Source organism: Hippocampus guttulatus, chromosome 8 (genome assembly GCF_054856545.1).
Source record: "Hippocampus guttulatus isolate MCC_2025c chromosome 8, RoL_Hgut_1.0, whole genome shotgun sequence".
NCBI classification, from domain to species: Eukaryota; Metazoa; Chordata; class Actinopteri; order Syngnathiformes; family Syngnathidae; genus Hippocampus; species Hippocampus guttulatus.
In genome coordinates, this window is record NC_141268.1 from 8,326,929 (window position 1) to 8,342,929 (window position 16,001).

At 40.2% G+C, this 16,001-nt stretch overlaps 1 protein-coding gene across 2 annotated transcripts in view; it reads left to right on the plus strand.

Annotated features, from left to right (window-relative positions):
* cacna2d2a (calcium channel, voltage-dependent, alpha 2/delta subunit 2a) overlaps positions 1–16,001 on the plus strand; it is a 202,070-nt gene that overhangs the window by 6,726 nt on the left and 179,343 nt on the right. For both annotated transcript variants that reach the window (XM_086118130.1, XM_086118131.1), the window contains exon 2: positions 497–578. In XM_086118130.1, the coding sequence (XP_085974256.1) occupies positions 497–578 (82 nt within the window). The remainder of the gene's footprint in view (positions 1–496; positions 579–16,001) is intronic.

Genomic DNA, 16,001 nt, shown 5'->3' on the forward strand with positions numbered 1-16,001 from the left:
AATTCTGAAGTTCTGGGTTGAATCTCTACCTTGGCCTTCCTGTGCGCAGTATGCTAAAAACTGAAGAAATCTACTCACGTTAGGAAAGTAAAAAAAAAAAGCTAAACTACAAAAACTCCATAGCTGGCGATGTAAATGTGAGTAGTTGTCTGTATGTGCCCCGTGGTTGATTGGCGACCAGTCCAAAGTGTACCGCACCTCTCGCCTAAAGTCAGCTGGGAAAGGCTCCTGCTCACCCCTTGATTCTAATGAGGACAAACCTTGTCGAAGAAGACGGATAGATTTTCACATTGAACCATCTTAACTGCTCCTTCACAAAATGGAACATCATCGCTGTGTTCTGGATCTGCCACTAATGCTGACGCCGACGCAGGAGACACACTCTGGCTTGAACATTGCCACCCTTGCTTGCCTACAGCGAGAAACCCAACGAATGATGCGCTCAGGTGCTAATGTGAGTTGATTCACATTGAAAATGTTCAATCTTCTTCTCCAGAATGATTCACTGGGCTGCACGCATCGAGAAGGAGCTGGAAAAAGTTCTGCAGCACGTCACCGGGACTCAACAATTGAGATCGGTGAGTAGACGTCACGTTTTCAACACCCTGCGTTATTAAAAATACCGGAGTGTGTGTGTGTGTGTCTGTGTGTGTGTGTGAAGTGTTATTTGAATGATTATGGCTGCCTCCCTGCATGAGCCTGTACGTGTAGCAGATGGCTGAGGCGAGCCGTGATTGGCGCTATTTCAACATGTATTCGCTGTGCTCGTCGGTTTTAAAATACACTCCGAAATAAATTTTTCATTTTGGCCATGGCGTGTGATTGTGCTTTAGTGTCCTGTATATGATCTGGTAGTGTCTAGCATGCTGGTGGCAGCAATGATAGGTCGCAGTAAGTGAGTTTGGGAGGATGCTGGAGTGAAGGTGAAAGGCAGTTACTGGATGGACACTGACGCGCTGTATATTTGTGCCCAGCAAAAGTCTGACGCACCTAGTGGCATAAATCTGCACATGGGCAGATGAGACTAGTTTTGGTCAGTTTAGTCAGTTGTGTGGGTGAACACAGCCGACTTGATTCGCAGCCAATGGAAGAGGCGCCCCTCTCATTCCCTGTCAAATCTGTGCATGGACGTTGACATGGCGGAAGAAGAAAGTGATTTGATGCAGTCCACGCAGGAGGTCAAACCGCGCAAAGTACGTTGATGAGGAAGTACAAGCAGACGCCGCGGGCAGATGTTCTGTTAGGCAGGGCGATCACAGATCACTGCTGTGAAGTGGGCACTTTAATCTTTTATTGTTGGTTTTCAACCATTTATTTAGGGACAGTTTTTATTTCACTTGTGTGCAATACAATTCAATTGAATCATTGTTTAAGCACATTTTGAAAAAAAATCCCCTAGATTTATGTGAGGTGTTAATGTTCAAACTGTGCATAGTTGTTAGAGTGGATTACAATATTAAAAATACCTCTTAGGAATAAAACCTCTGCCTAATTTTTGATGAACACTTAGGTTCACTACACTATGGTATTTTATTTATTGACTACTTTTATACATGACATGACAGACAATTTGTTTTGAATTACTTGTGTCGCAGTAATTATTTTTAGAATTTTGACAGATTCAATTTTCATAACTCTGCCCGCGCGTTGAGTTTTGCTGCCCGTGATTTGGCAGCTTGGCTCGGTGTAAATCTGCCATTCCCGGTTGTACTACACAGAAACACTGTGAAATTCAAAAGCTAAGCAGTCAGAGCTGCCATGTCGGCACAGATTAGCGTTCGCTATTCACGAGTGAAAATACAATCTGATTTTATACAATGCAATGCTTTCTCAATGGTCATTTGTTTTGTTCTTATCATCCTGGGTTGAAAGCAACTAGCTGCCATGTGATGACCCAGAGTCCTCTTGGTACCAAAGCTTTACTCTGAATTGGCCCCACAGTCGATTAGGGCGGGGTTTACAGTGGATTCAGTTTCATTTACACTGCAAGTGTCTGAGGTTTCCTCTGTGGCCTCAAGCCAACAACTCATGGTCGTTCAAATGACGCCAGTGTCTCGTGACATCCGGGGCGCTGCATTGTCTGCAGGTCTTGTGCACGTTGTCCATATGGTTGTGCGTGTGCACACGACCAGGGCATTTATTAAGATCTTTAACGAGAATCATTACACGGTGTGCTAAATGGCCCAGCGCGCTTAGGATAGACGTTTGTGAAATGGTTGTCTAGCCATACATGTGCCTGGTAGAAATTTTGCCAGGCTACAAACCAGATCATTCCCTCTTTATTAGCTCATTTTCCCATTTCTTATGCTTATTTTCTTCTCACATAATGAATTCCTCTAAATTGTGTAACAACTATAGTTTGTTGTTGATAGGAATAGAGAGCAGAGTCGGATGTGGTCTGTTTAGGTCCCACTGCTGAGATCTTTCGGGGCGTGAGAGGCAATGGGTTGACCACAGTATTGGAAGACTCTCAAGAACCTCAAATTAATTTACAGTCATTAAAAAAAAAGGCCTATCACATATACCGCAAAAAAGGGAGTAATTGACATCCTCCTGTTTTTTTTAAAAATTATTAATTTGCACATACTAATTGCTTAAACCAGGCGGCCCGGTAGTCCAGTGGTTAGCACGTCGGCTTCACAGTGCAGAGGTACCGGGTTCAATTCCAGCTCCGGCCTCCCTGTGTGGAGTTTGCATGTTCTCCCCGGGCCTGCGTGGGTTTTCCCCGGGTGCTCCGGTTTCCTCCCACATTCCAAAAACATGCGTGGCAGGCTGTTTGAACACTCTAAATTGTTCCTAGGTGTGAGTGTGAGCGCGGATGGTTGTTCGTCTCTGTGTGCCCTGCGATTGGCTGGCAACCGATTCAGGGTGTCCCCCGCCTACTGCCCGGAGACAGCTGGGATAGGCTCCAGCACCCCCCGCGACCCTCGTGAGGATCAAGAAGAAGATGAATGAATGAATAATTGCTTAAACCCTAAATATACCATGAACTGTGATACTTTGCGGCCATTTTGTGGCATCTTTAGTGTGTTAGACAGTTTGCAAAAACTGCAAAAAGGTGAGTTTTCAGTGAGAACATGTTTAAAATGTAAATTCGTGTAGGCATTGATTCGGCTCCTGAGGTCTTATAGAAAACCACTAACTCTAACCACTTTGACAAACATAGCAATGAGCAGTTTTCAGAGGTATTTAACTGGGCTTCAGTTTTTAACTATTATTCCAATGGCAGTGACGTAACCCGGGTTTATACCTAAGTCGGAAAATCGTGTAAACTATCACGAACCTATGCTGAGCAAATGAGGTAGCAAATGCCTATGGACATAAATATAAAACAAGTCAATGAAAAATAGTAAATATGGTGCCGTTGTAAGATGAGGACTTCCTGTTATGTTGAGAACTGTGTTGTCGTTTCCAGTGGCGTGCCAACTGCTGTGCATCATACTGTTTTGATATTTGGGTCACCTAATAAAAAAAAATAAAAAAAATTATATACTTGCATACTCCCTTGAGGGTGTTCAGTTTCACTGTCTTGTTTATTTCTTTACATGCAATCCAGACTCTAGTTCACTCACTCACACGCTCACATTAACTCAGCGAGATCAGAGTAGTGTGATGCTCCCTCAAAATTTGTGGCTTTGGCGCCACCCTCAAGGGCACTGCGACCTTCTTCAGCAAGGGAACTGCTGTCCATTCTGCCATCACTTCCTGGAAAAAGTCCACATAAACAATCGACAAGCCATATTTAGACCAACGTTTAGATAACCGTCACTCACTGGTGAGATTGTTGCTGCGAACGTGGCTTGCAATCAAGGGGGTCAACAGGATCTGGAAGATAGCACATACAGATGAAACTGCGCAATTCATGTGACTTTTCTCTACGCTTAAAGGGTTAGGATTCAGGGTTGAAAAGTAATCCAGTATCTGCACAACTACCTTTCGCATTCAGTAAAATAATGTTTTTTTTAATATCTAAGATGTCCTTCAAGTGCTGTCAAAGATATCCCATGTTGAGGCTTTGTTTATATATATATATATATATACACACTATATTAGAGCTGTCAGTTTAGCGCATTTTTATTGGCATTAATTTAAATTAATTTTAACGGGATTTAATTTTTTCTCGCGAGATTAACGCGGCACACGTCACAGCGGATGTTACGTTGCTCTATAAATAAACCAGAAACAAAACAACATGCGCGCTGCATAGGTCCACGCACGTTTGTTTTGACAGCCACGGCAGCGCGAGACACCGAAAGCGGATACTTAAAGAGTTTATGAATGAAAGTTTACTTTTAAAAAATTGTCAGATTGCTCCAATGACAAGACCAAAGTTACCTGTGTCATACAGGTATACGATGTATGCCACTGACGCGATTGTTACTTGTTTGGAACTATTTTGTGTGGAAGGTTACAGTGTTCCGTGTCCATAAAAATGTGTTCGTCTGACAGTGACGGTGCGCTGAGGCGGTGACATGACAACGAAAGTTCAGCGATGCAGTGGTAGCGACCTAGCGAAAATAAAACGTCTCCAGTGTTGTCATCGAACCAAGTGTAGTCATCCGAAATGATGTCTACACAAAACCGTAGAGAGACTTGCGCGCAAGAAGGACCAAGAGAATCAACATAGCCTGACTGCTGTGTTCAAAGCAACCTTGAGAAAAACTAAGTATGCAACCATGGCTTAAATCCACTATAGGCTGAGTACTAGTTACCTTAGATGTGCACTTTATAATGTTATATTGCTCTGTTTTGATTCCATAAAAAGAGCTGTTAAAGCAGCTGTTGTGTGACAAAATATTTTTTCACTGTTGTTGATGGACAATAATATTGTGTGAGAGATTATGTGTGAATAACTGCTCCAAGTGAAAAATGTTCATGTAAAATTGAAAATCGAAATTCTTATTTCAGTAAATATTTGCATTTTGCACAAACTGATTCATGATTCCATGTTGATGAGAGCATTAAAATGGGGAAAAATATGACAAAAAAATATATAAAAGGAAATTCAGAAACGATAAAAAATGCGTGAGGAATCACGATTAATTTTTTGTGAATTTGAGTTGCATTTTTAATTAGATTAAATATTTTAATCGTTTGACAGCTCTACACTTTAAACATGATATTTGTTTATTTATACATATATATACTGTATATATACAGTATATACAGTATATAAAAACGTTCAAGGTAAATTGAAGAGACTGTAGTTCTAGCATTGCCCACCTTTCATTCATTTTAAATTTAATATTTTTAATCTATTTAAATGTTCTATTTTACAGAGCATAATATGGTCTCAAGATAATTTTACAGTGAAGCAAAAATTTTGAACTTGCGTAGTTTTTTGAGGAAGATTTTGTTGCCGTATACAGTATTGTGATGAAATAACATCAAAGACCTGAGACAGTGTTTTTTTTGCCAAATTTAGCCCAATCTATATCCACTTGGAACACGCTTTGTAAAATCTGCTTTTGTGTGTACCTTAAAAATGGAAAATGCCGTTTTAAATTTACAACAATGTCTTATGCATTTCAAAATCCATGGGATCCTTAGTCTGCAAATGGCGTGAAGTGAACTCGTCTCAGCCTAATAATGCTAATTTACACAATGCTGTACTTACTGTATTTCATGTGGTTGTTTTATATATCTGGCCTCAATTTTTTCTGACACATTTACAGCATTTATGACTTGACTACAGCATTAGTATAGGGTAGTGACAGACTGCGTTACGTTCCGACTTGATGAAAGCATACATTGAAACGCGCAGTCACCTGATAGTTTTTTTTTCCAGTCTTGTGAGTGGCCAAAATGAAAACAAAGTTGTGTGTGGATGTAGATTGGCTCTTTATTTGTTTATATGTGAAATTTTCCTTGGTTCCCAAACAACATATCGGAAACATCTCCCAGTAGGATGCATTGCAGTTGTACACAACTGCAAACTACAGCCATAAAAATAAACAGAATTTGAAATAAATACTTTTGACTGTGCCAATCAAAACGGAGCATTTTTTTTTCTTTGTAAAGACAGTCGGCCATCTTGTATTGGATCTCATTAGATGTGCACCATTGTACCTAATGAAATGTCCGGTATGGTTTGTTCGAACTGCAGGAAGTAATGTGCAAAGGAGTGGAAGTTTGGAATGGGAGAGTGTGAGGATAGACGAGAACCGTGGAATGTAGGAGGAAAGGTTTTTTGAGAGCCTGTGGAGTACTGATGACAAATAGATTGGATAATTATACTGTTATATTGTTATTTTTCGTTTGCTTGTTTACAAGGACTAAAGATAAATGGAATGATTGGGAAGCTTCTTGTGAGTTGCTGCATTTAAACAGGAGCTCGTGGAGTCTGTTTATAGTCTTTATCCTCCACATTATCCTGCGTTTGCGTTTGATGTGCTCCAGCGTGTGACGACGGGAGGCAGCAACGGACGCCGCCATTGTTTCCACATCCTCGGGCTTACTCTGAGCAGTTTTAATAGACACACGTGTGTACAGTGCCCACACCCACGCGTGCACGTTATCATATGCAACATAGCCTATTTTTACAGCCGTATTATCTGTGAAGAATGTCCTGTTGTTGTCCGTTTGTCATGATGCTGTAGCCGAATTTTGTACTTTTTCTGGTGCTTATGGATTATGACAAATATATGGATATGTGTGGACCTTGAAGCCATTATCTCACAAAGCACAATCTTTGTCGATATCAGCACAATTTATTCCAACCTAATCAAATTACATTTGACTTCGGTACAACATAATCTGAACAGGAGCTTCACATAGCTGACATTGCATCACTTCCCACTCAATGCCCCAGTGGCACCCATAGCATAATTCTTTTTTACGTTTTTTAAGATTTTGTTCTGGAATTCATGCATTTGTGAAATAATGTCTTGAGAAAAGAGTGGATCTTTTTTTCCCCCAATCACACGCACGGCATAAAAAATAAAAAAAATCAAATCAAATCAAATCACTGTCCATCCTATGCGTTGCATTACAATCCCTGGTGTTAATCACATTGCACCTTTCATACTTGAAAAGTCACAAACCAGGTGATGCAAAATCAAATCCCGAGCAAGGGGCCACTTATACTGAGCCTCGGCCACCCCACATCCGTCCATTATAAAACTCAGTGAGACTTTAAAAAGAGGATTCAATGATGTAACATGGCTGATTACACATGGCTGTGGCCTTGTCAGTGTCAAGGTTGGAACATCATGTAGATTCAAACATCAAGGGAAGATCAATGAAATTAATAGAATAATAAAGGAAGCCTATGGATTATGAGCACTTTCAGGATCTGGATCTGGACCTTTTATCCCGTGTCTGTTAAGATCACACTAAATCGCAATTTAATCAGATGACATTTGACAGAGATGTTATCATCTGGTTCGTGCGTCTCTGATGGTCTTGAAATGCATTATAGAAGTTTGATTTTCTTCTTGTTATTAAACATGACATTGCAGCTATGATTCATCCATTCATTCAGTTAGTCATTCAATTGTGGTTGGTTTCATGCCCCAAATCGGCACTCGCTATTCTTGTTATCGAGCAAATCAACTGGAATCGGTTATTTTACCAGAGAAATGCTTCATTGTTCAACAAATGACGAATTCTATTTGATTAAAATATTACACGGTAAATGGAGTGCACCTATATAGCTTTTTATCGTCATCATACATTCGCAAAGCCATATTCAGATATCTCATTTCAACAAATTGGGGTGTAACCTACACTGGCTCATTGACACAGCATATTAACCCACTGAAAAGTTTTCCTTTTCAGTTTAAGATAATTTAGTTTAACCTCCAGAGTCCCGCGTCATACCCTGGCAAACGGCAGAACCAGCATCCAGGTTTGCAAATTCCCTTTTGTTTGTTGCTAGGACACCTTGACAGGCTAACAGCGAGTCATTAGGCAGCCAAATATCCCCCCCCCCCCCCCCCCCACACACACACATTTATTTCCAGGTGTATGCTGCTCAGATGTAGCACGTATGCAGCTTCCGTGCACGTGCGATCTCCATGTAGAAGGGAGATGAGACGTCCCTTTTTTGTTGTTGTTGTTTGTTTGTTTATTGAACATAAAACATATACAGTAATAATTTGACAGAAAAGAAAGTAAATAAAACTGTATAAAGGAAAGAGAAATCAGTCATCATTCAACACAGTTATTATGTTCAAGGGAGTAGGAATAAGTAAAAAACTTATCTAGTCCTACCCCGTGTTCTGTGTTTATATCTAATAAATCATTTATATATCAATCAGAAAAGAAAGAAAGTAAGAAGAAAGAAGTCTCCATTAAGGCTCATACTTTACCCTTAACCGTGATATTTTTACAACTTTTGGTTTGTATTGGGATTTTATACATACACACTCTTGTATTTCTCTTGTATTCATAATGGATATTTCAATACCTTTCTCTATTTATCAACTTAGTTCTGATTTATCATTATATTTAATGTTTAGAATTTATCATTTTAACTCTGATTGATGTAGGTTGTTTGTACTATTTTTTTTAAAAAATTTTTGAACTCAGCAAGCGATTTACTCATTTTCAGGTCCGTTTCGAAATTATTCCACAGATTAACACCTTCGATAGATACACTTCTTTGCTTGATGTTTGTTCTTGTTTTGAGTTTTTTGAATAAGTTGGTACCTCTTAAATCATAGCTGCTTTCTCGAATTTCGAAAAACTTCTGAATGTTTTGGCAGAGCAGGTTATTGTGTGCTTTGTACATTAATTGGGCGATTTTAAAGTCAACCAGGTCATAAAATTTCATCGTATTTAATTTGATAAATAGTGGATTTGTGGGTTCCGTATATTTTGATCTATTAATAATTCGAATTGCTTTTTTTTGTAGGTTGAGAATAGGGAGTGTGTTTGTTTTGCAGGCATTTCCCCATATTTCCACACAGTAGGTCATATATGGTAATAATAATGAAGTGTATAATGTGTACAAAGATCTCTTATTTAGCACTTCCTTGGTTTTGTAGAGGATCCCTACGGTTTTGGCTATTTTTCTTTTTACGTTATCGATATGTGGCTTCCAACATAGTTTTGAGTCTATTACTAATCCGAGAAACTTGGTTTCATACGCTCTTTCTATCTCAACTGAGTTTACCATAATTTTAGCTTGGTGTTTGATTGGTCTTGTGCCAAAAACAATTAACTTCGATTTTTTCAGGTTAAGTGACAATTTATTTCTGTCGAACCAGTTTTTTAATTTGTTTAATTCGTTTTCTACGGTTGTCAGGAGCTGTTTCAGATTTATTCCAGAACAGTAGAAAGTTGTATCATCAGCAAATAGGACACATTTAAATTGTTTTGAGACCTTGCAGATATCATTTATATATAAGATGAATAGTTTTGGACCAAGCACTGACCCCTGAGGAACTCCGTGAGTGATTTTCAGTTGATTTGTTTTTTTATTGTTGAGTTGCACGTACTGATATCTGTTTTCTAAATAACTTTTTATCCATTTATAAGCTACACCTCTAATGCCATATCTTTCTAGTTTTTTCAATAATATACTGTGATCTATTGTGTCAAAAGCTTTTTTTAGATCTAGGAAAACCCCAACAGTAAATTCTTTGTTGTCTATATTAGTGGCTATTGCTTCCACAAACTCCATAACTGCCATAACTGCCAGTTTACAGTGTTACACGGAGACATCAGCAGGTTGCAACAGATATAGCAATAAACTGGAAGAGTCACAGAAAGTAGTGGATGTCCTTTGGCCACACCCCATTCTGATGACCGCTACATTGTGAACAATGCCCTGAGAAACTGAATAATGAATGCCACTTAACTCCAGGCACGTATAAGGGCCCTTTTTGAGATGAGGAAATCAACAGTGCATTCTTCTACTTAAATGCTCTACTTTCATGATCACTGTTGCATGGACTTTTTACATTTTTCATAAATGTTACTTGAAAGCCAAATGTCCCTAACTTTTTGTGAGTAGTGTATGTTTCCCTCCATCCATTATCCGAGCCACTTATCCTCACGAGCCTCGCGGCCATGCTGGAGCCTATCCCAGCCGTCTTCGGGCAGTCAACGAGCTATATCCTGAACTGGTTGCCAGCCAATCGTAGGGCACATATTCCAAACAACCTTTCACAATCATAATCGCACCTAGGGACTATATAGAGCATAGGTGTCAAACTCAGGTCCTGGAGGGCCGCTCTCCTGCATGTTTTCCAAGTCTCCCTGTTGCAACACACCTGATTCAAATGAACAGGTTCAATGTCAGGCTTGCGCAGAGCTTGCTGATGATCTGATCATTTGAATCAGGTGTGTTGCAACAGGGAGACTTGGAAAACCTGCAGGACAGCGGCCCTCCAGGACTTGAGTTTGACACCTATGATATAGAGTGTTCAATTAACCTACTATTTCACTCCTGTTGTCCTCTTTGTATAGCATTTCAAGGCTGATGGGACAGCAACCATTTTACATGTAGTGTATATTGTTTAATTTGTCACAGATATATGGTATAACAAGTTAGTTATCCAGTCTGATTGATGGGGATGTAACAGAAGTAAAGGTATGAAAAGAACAAGTCCAAATCCATCTGCAGGAGGTAGTGCTGCAATTTAAAAAGAAAAAAAAAAGTGCCATCGAGGTGAATAATTAAGCGCAGTGCAATATCCTAAGAAGTCCTTAGCTGAAAACCCACTTGTGGAAAAACTTGTCAACAGTTTCCACAACCAACCACTTCATTCCTGGAAACTGGAGTGATACACATCCATATGAATACTTGTGTATACACACACACAGCATGTAAAGAGGGCGGGCATGCAATAGTGCTTAATTGCTCTTGGATTCACTCCAGCACAGAGGAGATTAATGTTTAATTTCATAGACATTTTGTGTCTTGCCATCACTTGCCCTTCACGCCGGCCCTGTCTGTGTGGTCGGCTCGTTGTTTGCAGGTTCATCTTGGCCCTCTTTCATGCCTCACCGTCAAAAATTTGCGTCATGACAACACGGATAAGACAATTATTCCGAAAACTATCGGCTCTATTTTCAAAGACGATGCATGTACGCTTTGGCGTAAAAACTAGTACATATTGATTTTCGTGAAGGTGCGAGCCTTGTTTAGCATGTTTTATAATTTGGTTTTATAATTGAAGACTTTTCGGTGCGCCTTATAGTGCGGAAAATACGGTATACACCTGATAATTTGGTGGCTGGAAATAGACTAAATTTTACACTTGCTAGTAGCAAGTCTAAGTTGTGGTGCAGGCAGTGTAAGGGGATTTTGGTGGATCAAGGTACAGGCAGACTGATTCTGAGCTCCGTGCACGTGTGGTGGATGTCATCCTATTTCATTCATAAATACAAATAAATACATGTAACATATATAAAACAACATCACGCGTCAAACACTCATTATACAAATCAATTCATTGAATGCATTACTATGATTACCATCTTTAATATCGTTTTTAAATTACTCCTCGGCTGCCGCACAGACTTGGGGGGTGCGTGAGGTCACACACAGACACGAATGATCAAAGTGCAAGGTGGTGTCAAAGCGCCTTCGCAGAAGTGATCTGTGATCACTATGGCCAATTTTACATTATCCATCCGTGGAGGTCTGCTTGCAGTCCTTTATAAATGTACTCTGCACAGATTCCAGTGAGTCTGCCTTTGATTCCGGCATGGAGACCGTGCGCCTCTCCTGCGGTAATTTAAAGAGAATGCGAGGAGCTTCATCAATTGGCAGTTTCTAACTATGCGCATCTGCAAAAATACCAAAGAAAGAAACCTCCATCCGTGCGCACAATTAAATCTCACTTTGGTTCTACCGTACTGTATTTAAGCAACACTGGTCGTCCTGGTCGCCCTTGGCGACAAACGTTGGTAAGTATTACCAGGGGTTTTTAACATTTTTGATCTTGGGGCCCAACTTTTCCTAAACAAAATGTCGCGGGCCCGATTCAGAAATTACGCTTTGTGTTGTTTTATTTGCGTTCAACAACCAAGTAAAATTAACTTACAGTTTAAAAGGTTAAAATGTAAAATGTTTCTCATTAAGAAAAGACATTCCTCTGCTCAACAACTAAGCACCAGTCCTTTTGAGAATCATCCTTTAGACCAGTGTTCTTCAAACCCTGTGCCGTGATATTGTCAGATGTGCCGTGGGAAATTATCCAATATAGTATGCCTGTGCGGTCTATCGCCTGACATTGGAGATGCAACGGCACCAATGTTCCCTCTAAGCTGCGCAACTGCGCACTGGTCGCACACTCGAAGCACACAAGAAAATCTATCCAGCGCATTGAACGCACTGCAAATGAGTTAGATATATAACATTTTTTTTCTGTCTCAATTTGCTGTGTAATTCAGTGAGTGACAGGCGTCCAGCCAATCATAGGATACAATGCAATGACGCTGTGCAACCAATCACGGCATTGAAAGTGCTTGCGCATGTTCTCTGCTCCATGACAAGAAGTGATGCTAATGCTAATCCCTTATTGTGGCGAAACGACCGGGCAGTGAATATGATACGTCTACTCCCCAAACCAACATAAGAATGATGTATGTGCAAATAGAACAAGCAATGAAACTGGGTGAGATATTTTCTTTTTGGAGTGAGAAAGGTATGCTCTGCAAAACATGCAGCAGAGCTAAAGTTGTAAGCAAAAAATACGGACTAAATTTAAGTTGGACTACCTCAAGCGACACATTCAGCAGAAAATTCATTTGAATGATGTTGGAATTATACAAAGACTCAAGGGAAAAGGGATTAGCACAATTGCGGGAGAGCGCAAACGACCTGGAGAAAAAGAACTGGTTGATAAACACAAAAAAATCAGACCCTGAGCAAGTTAAAATTCAAATTGACTATATTGTCTTTGCCATTAAAATGAATGCACCAAATATTGGATTGCTGGTGATTTGATTCCTATTCAATGTGTTATAATATTGCATTATTTTTCAATGTTTAAAAAACTGTTTATAGTAAGAATATCACACTTAATTGTTAAAATAAGCTTTTTTTTCTTCACATTTTCAGATAGTGGTGTGCCGCGGGATTTTTTCAGTGAAAGAAATGTGCCTTGGCTCGAAATGATTGAAAAACACTGCTTTAGACCACGGCCATCAAATTCAAGGTTTGGGGGCTGGATCTGGCCTGCCACATCATTTTTTGTGGCCTGCGACAGCAAATCAAGCATCTGAACTTCCATGATGCGACAAAATGAGTTTGACACCCCTGGTTTAGGCAGATATCAAAATCAGTTCCAACCCTTGCTTCAGTTTTTGGTGGGATCTGTTGCCCTGACGAGGTACTGCAGGGCGTTGGGTGAGCCTTAAATGGATGTACAACAACAGAAAAATTGTCATTATAGCGGGACCACAATAGATGAATTGCAATATTTCTGGGGATAGCTGTAGTCAGTCAAAGCCACCAAAAGCCAACATATCGCTAAAGCGCACTAGGGGATTTCCTTGCCATTGCTGACGGGAAAAATTTCCAATAATCTCTTTCAAATGTAGCAGATCAAATGCTCCTCCCCCCACTAACCCTTACCCCCCCCCCCCCCCCCCCCCCACACACACACACACTGCAACTAATGATTAAAAGCTTCTCCTTTTCACTGATCCATCAGACCTCCAATGACATGAGGTGGGATCGGTGCCATTTGTTTCTTGATTGAATAGCCCCGGTTTTCCTGTGGACTGTTTCCAGAAAAGAGTGGCTCCTCCTCCTCTTCCCACTGTGAGAAGTTACCTTTAAAGGGTAGAGAGAGAGAGATAGAGAGAGCGCTGAAGAACTCAGGCCTCCATACATGTCCTCCCTCCCTCCCCCCCCTTGCTCCTTGGATGTTACACAACAGCAACTTGTATCTGGATGAGTGCAAATTCCTTGTGTAGGAGCGGTACACAGCAGGTCCCTCTCAGCTTTGAGTCTCAAGTCGACTCACCATGAAGGAAGCGCATTTCTAAGGTCTCTGGACCTCATATTAAGATTCAGAATGAAATGAAGATTTAAGATTTACAGTCAATAGCACTGCGGTGCATCTGCAATCGTTGGTAAACTTTGACAGGCTGACAGTGTCATTATTTATTTATTTTTAGCCTATTAGCTCAAGTCAATTAAAAATACTCATGTGATCGCTAAAAAATATTGTCTCTTCTTAGGTTAAGTTCATAAATTGAGGTTCCACTGTAATTGATTAGATGTTATTAACAACGGAATGTGTTTGATGTTGGTGGCTTACTTATTTGTTTGCGTTTAGGTGCTCTAACCAGCGTTAAACACGATGAGCCCGACAATTAAACAGATTCTGTGGTCCCCTTCCATCTGGACTGTCTGAAAGCTATTGACAGGGTCACGAGAGCTTAGGCATGGTCTGTTGGCGAAGCATGTTTATTTTATTCAGGACCCTCGCCTCACCCCTAAAGAACTCGCCGGTCGAGTCGGGTGCCAGCTTGAACCTTTGCTTGTGCACGTGTGCCAAACAACAAGCAAACATGCAGCAAAACTAAGTGGACACGAGAGGCACATAAAAGCAGCAGTGAGTTGAACGTTAAGCAGCGTGAGAGCTGGTCAGCACCATTACTCCCAGCTTCACACTCCTCGAGGCTGACAGAAGAACACGAGGCCTCACAAATGCACACTATTTATTTTTCTGCCCTTTTATTGGATTTCTGACACAAGCGGAGGTTACAAGGATTCCTCTGCAACCTTGGTGATATGAATGCATCTATCAGCACAGGGCAGGCCCACATGCAGATATCGCTGGTCTGGTATGAGAGAATCTTCCTTGAAATGGCCCACATGCAGATATCTTTTAATGTATGGGGTTTAGAAAAAATACATTATGTAGAGTCACTGCCCTTGTCCCCGTGTTTGTATTACTTTTCTACCTTTTAATGGACTGCTGGTATTTTCACTACAGCATGCCAACCATGTTGTGCATATACATTGCAACCTTGATTTGGGGATTTATCCATTCCAGAAAGCCTGACTCAATCCAAATCGTACAAAAACCCATAGGAAGTCATTTTAATCCTATTAATCTGTCTGTTTTATATATATACAGTATATATACAGTAGATACAATATACTGTATATATATATATATATACAGGTATATATATAATACACACACACATAAAGGCAAGTATTCTCTAGTAAGGAATCATCTTTGCGTAGTCCAATCTTTCCTTATCACAGAATTTCCTTATGTGGGAAAAGACTATGCTTACATTTCCTTTTTGATGAACATGCAAGTATGTTAACAAAATACATGTGTAACAACACAAGAAATAAAATGCAAAAATATATGCTTCAAAAACTGTTTATAGTACTGTATAAGGTATATGTATGTAAGGTATATAAACAAAATACAGTACAATGAGACATGTCACAAAATTAGGACTATTTGCTACAAAATGAGACTAGTAACAGTCTTTTCAGTAACTTTTCTTTCCACTCACTCACTGTCTTAACTTGACCTCTCCTCAATCACCACACAAGACAGCATTGCTCAGCTGATGTCGTGCAATGAACTTTTGAAGCCAGCCTCGGGACGCTTCGCAGTCCTCCATTGCCATAGTTAGCGAGATGGAAGTCACCTTCTCTCTTAGCGGAAGGTTTTTAACACGATAACAGGTAAACAATTCCAGCAAACGTTCGTTTCTTCACTGTCTATCAAGCATTCCACTCTCTCTTCCACGGTAATTACCGTTCTTCTTCGTTTGGATGCCACAGGACGCGAATGGAAATGAATGAAATAGAAAATTGTTTGCGATTCCAGTTAGACTCGTGCCAATGGAGTCACTTACATGTCGCCGTTTTGGATCCAATGAGAGTAAATAGTGGCACAGGCACAATTATTCCGTAGTATCGAGCAGGACTTGTTTGAGTTTGCACTACTGCGGGCTTCTGTATGGCTTCTGGTTACCGGAACTTGCGTTGTTATGAATCAATCGTTAGTGTAATATCATAGTCGAAATGTTAATGCATAGGTTTTAATTCCGGGTGAAGGAAT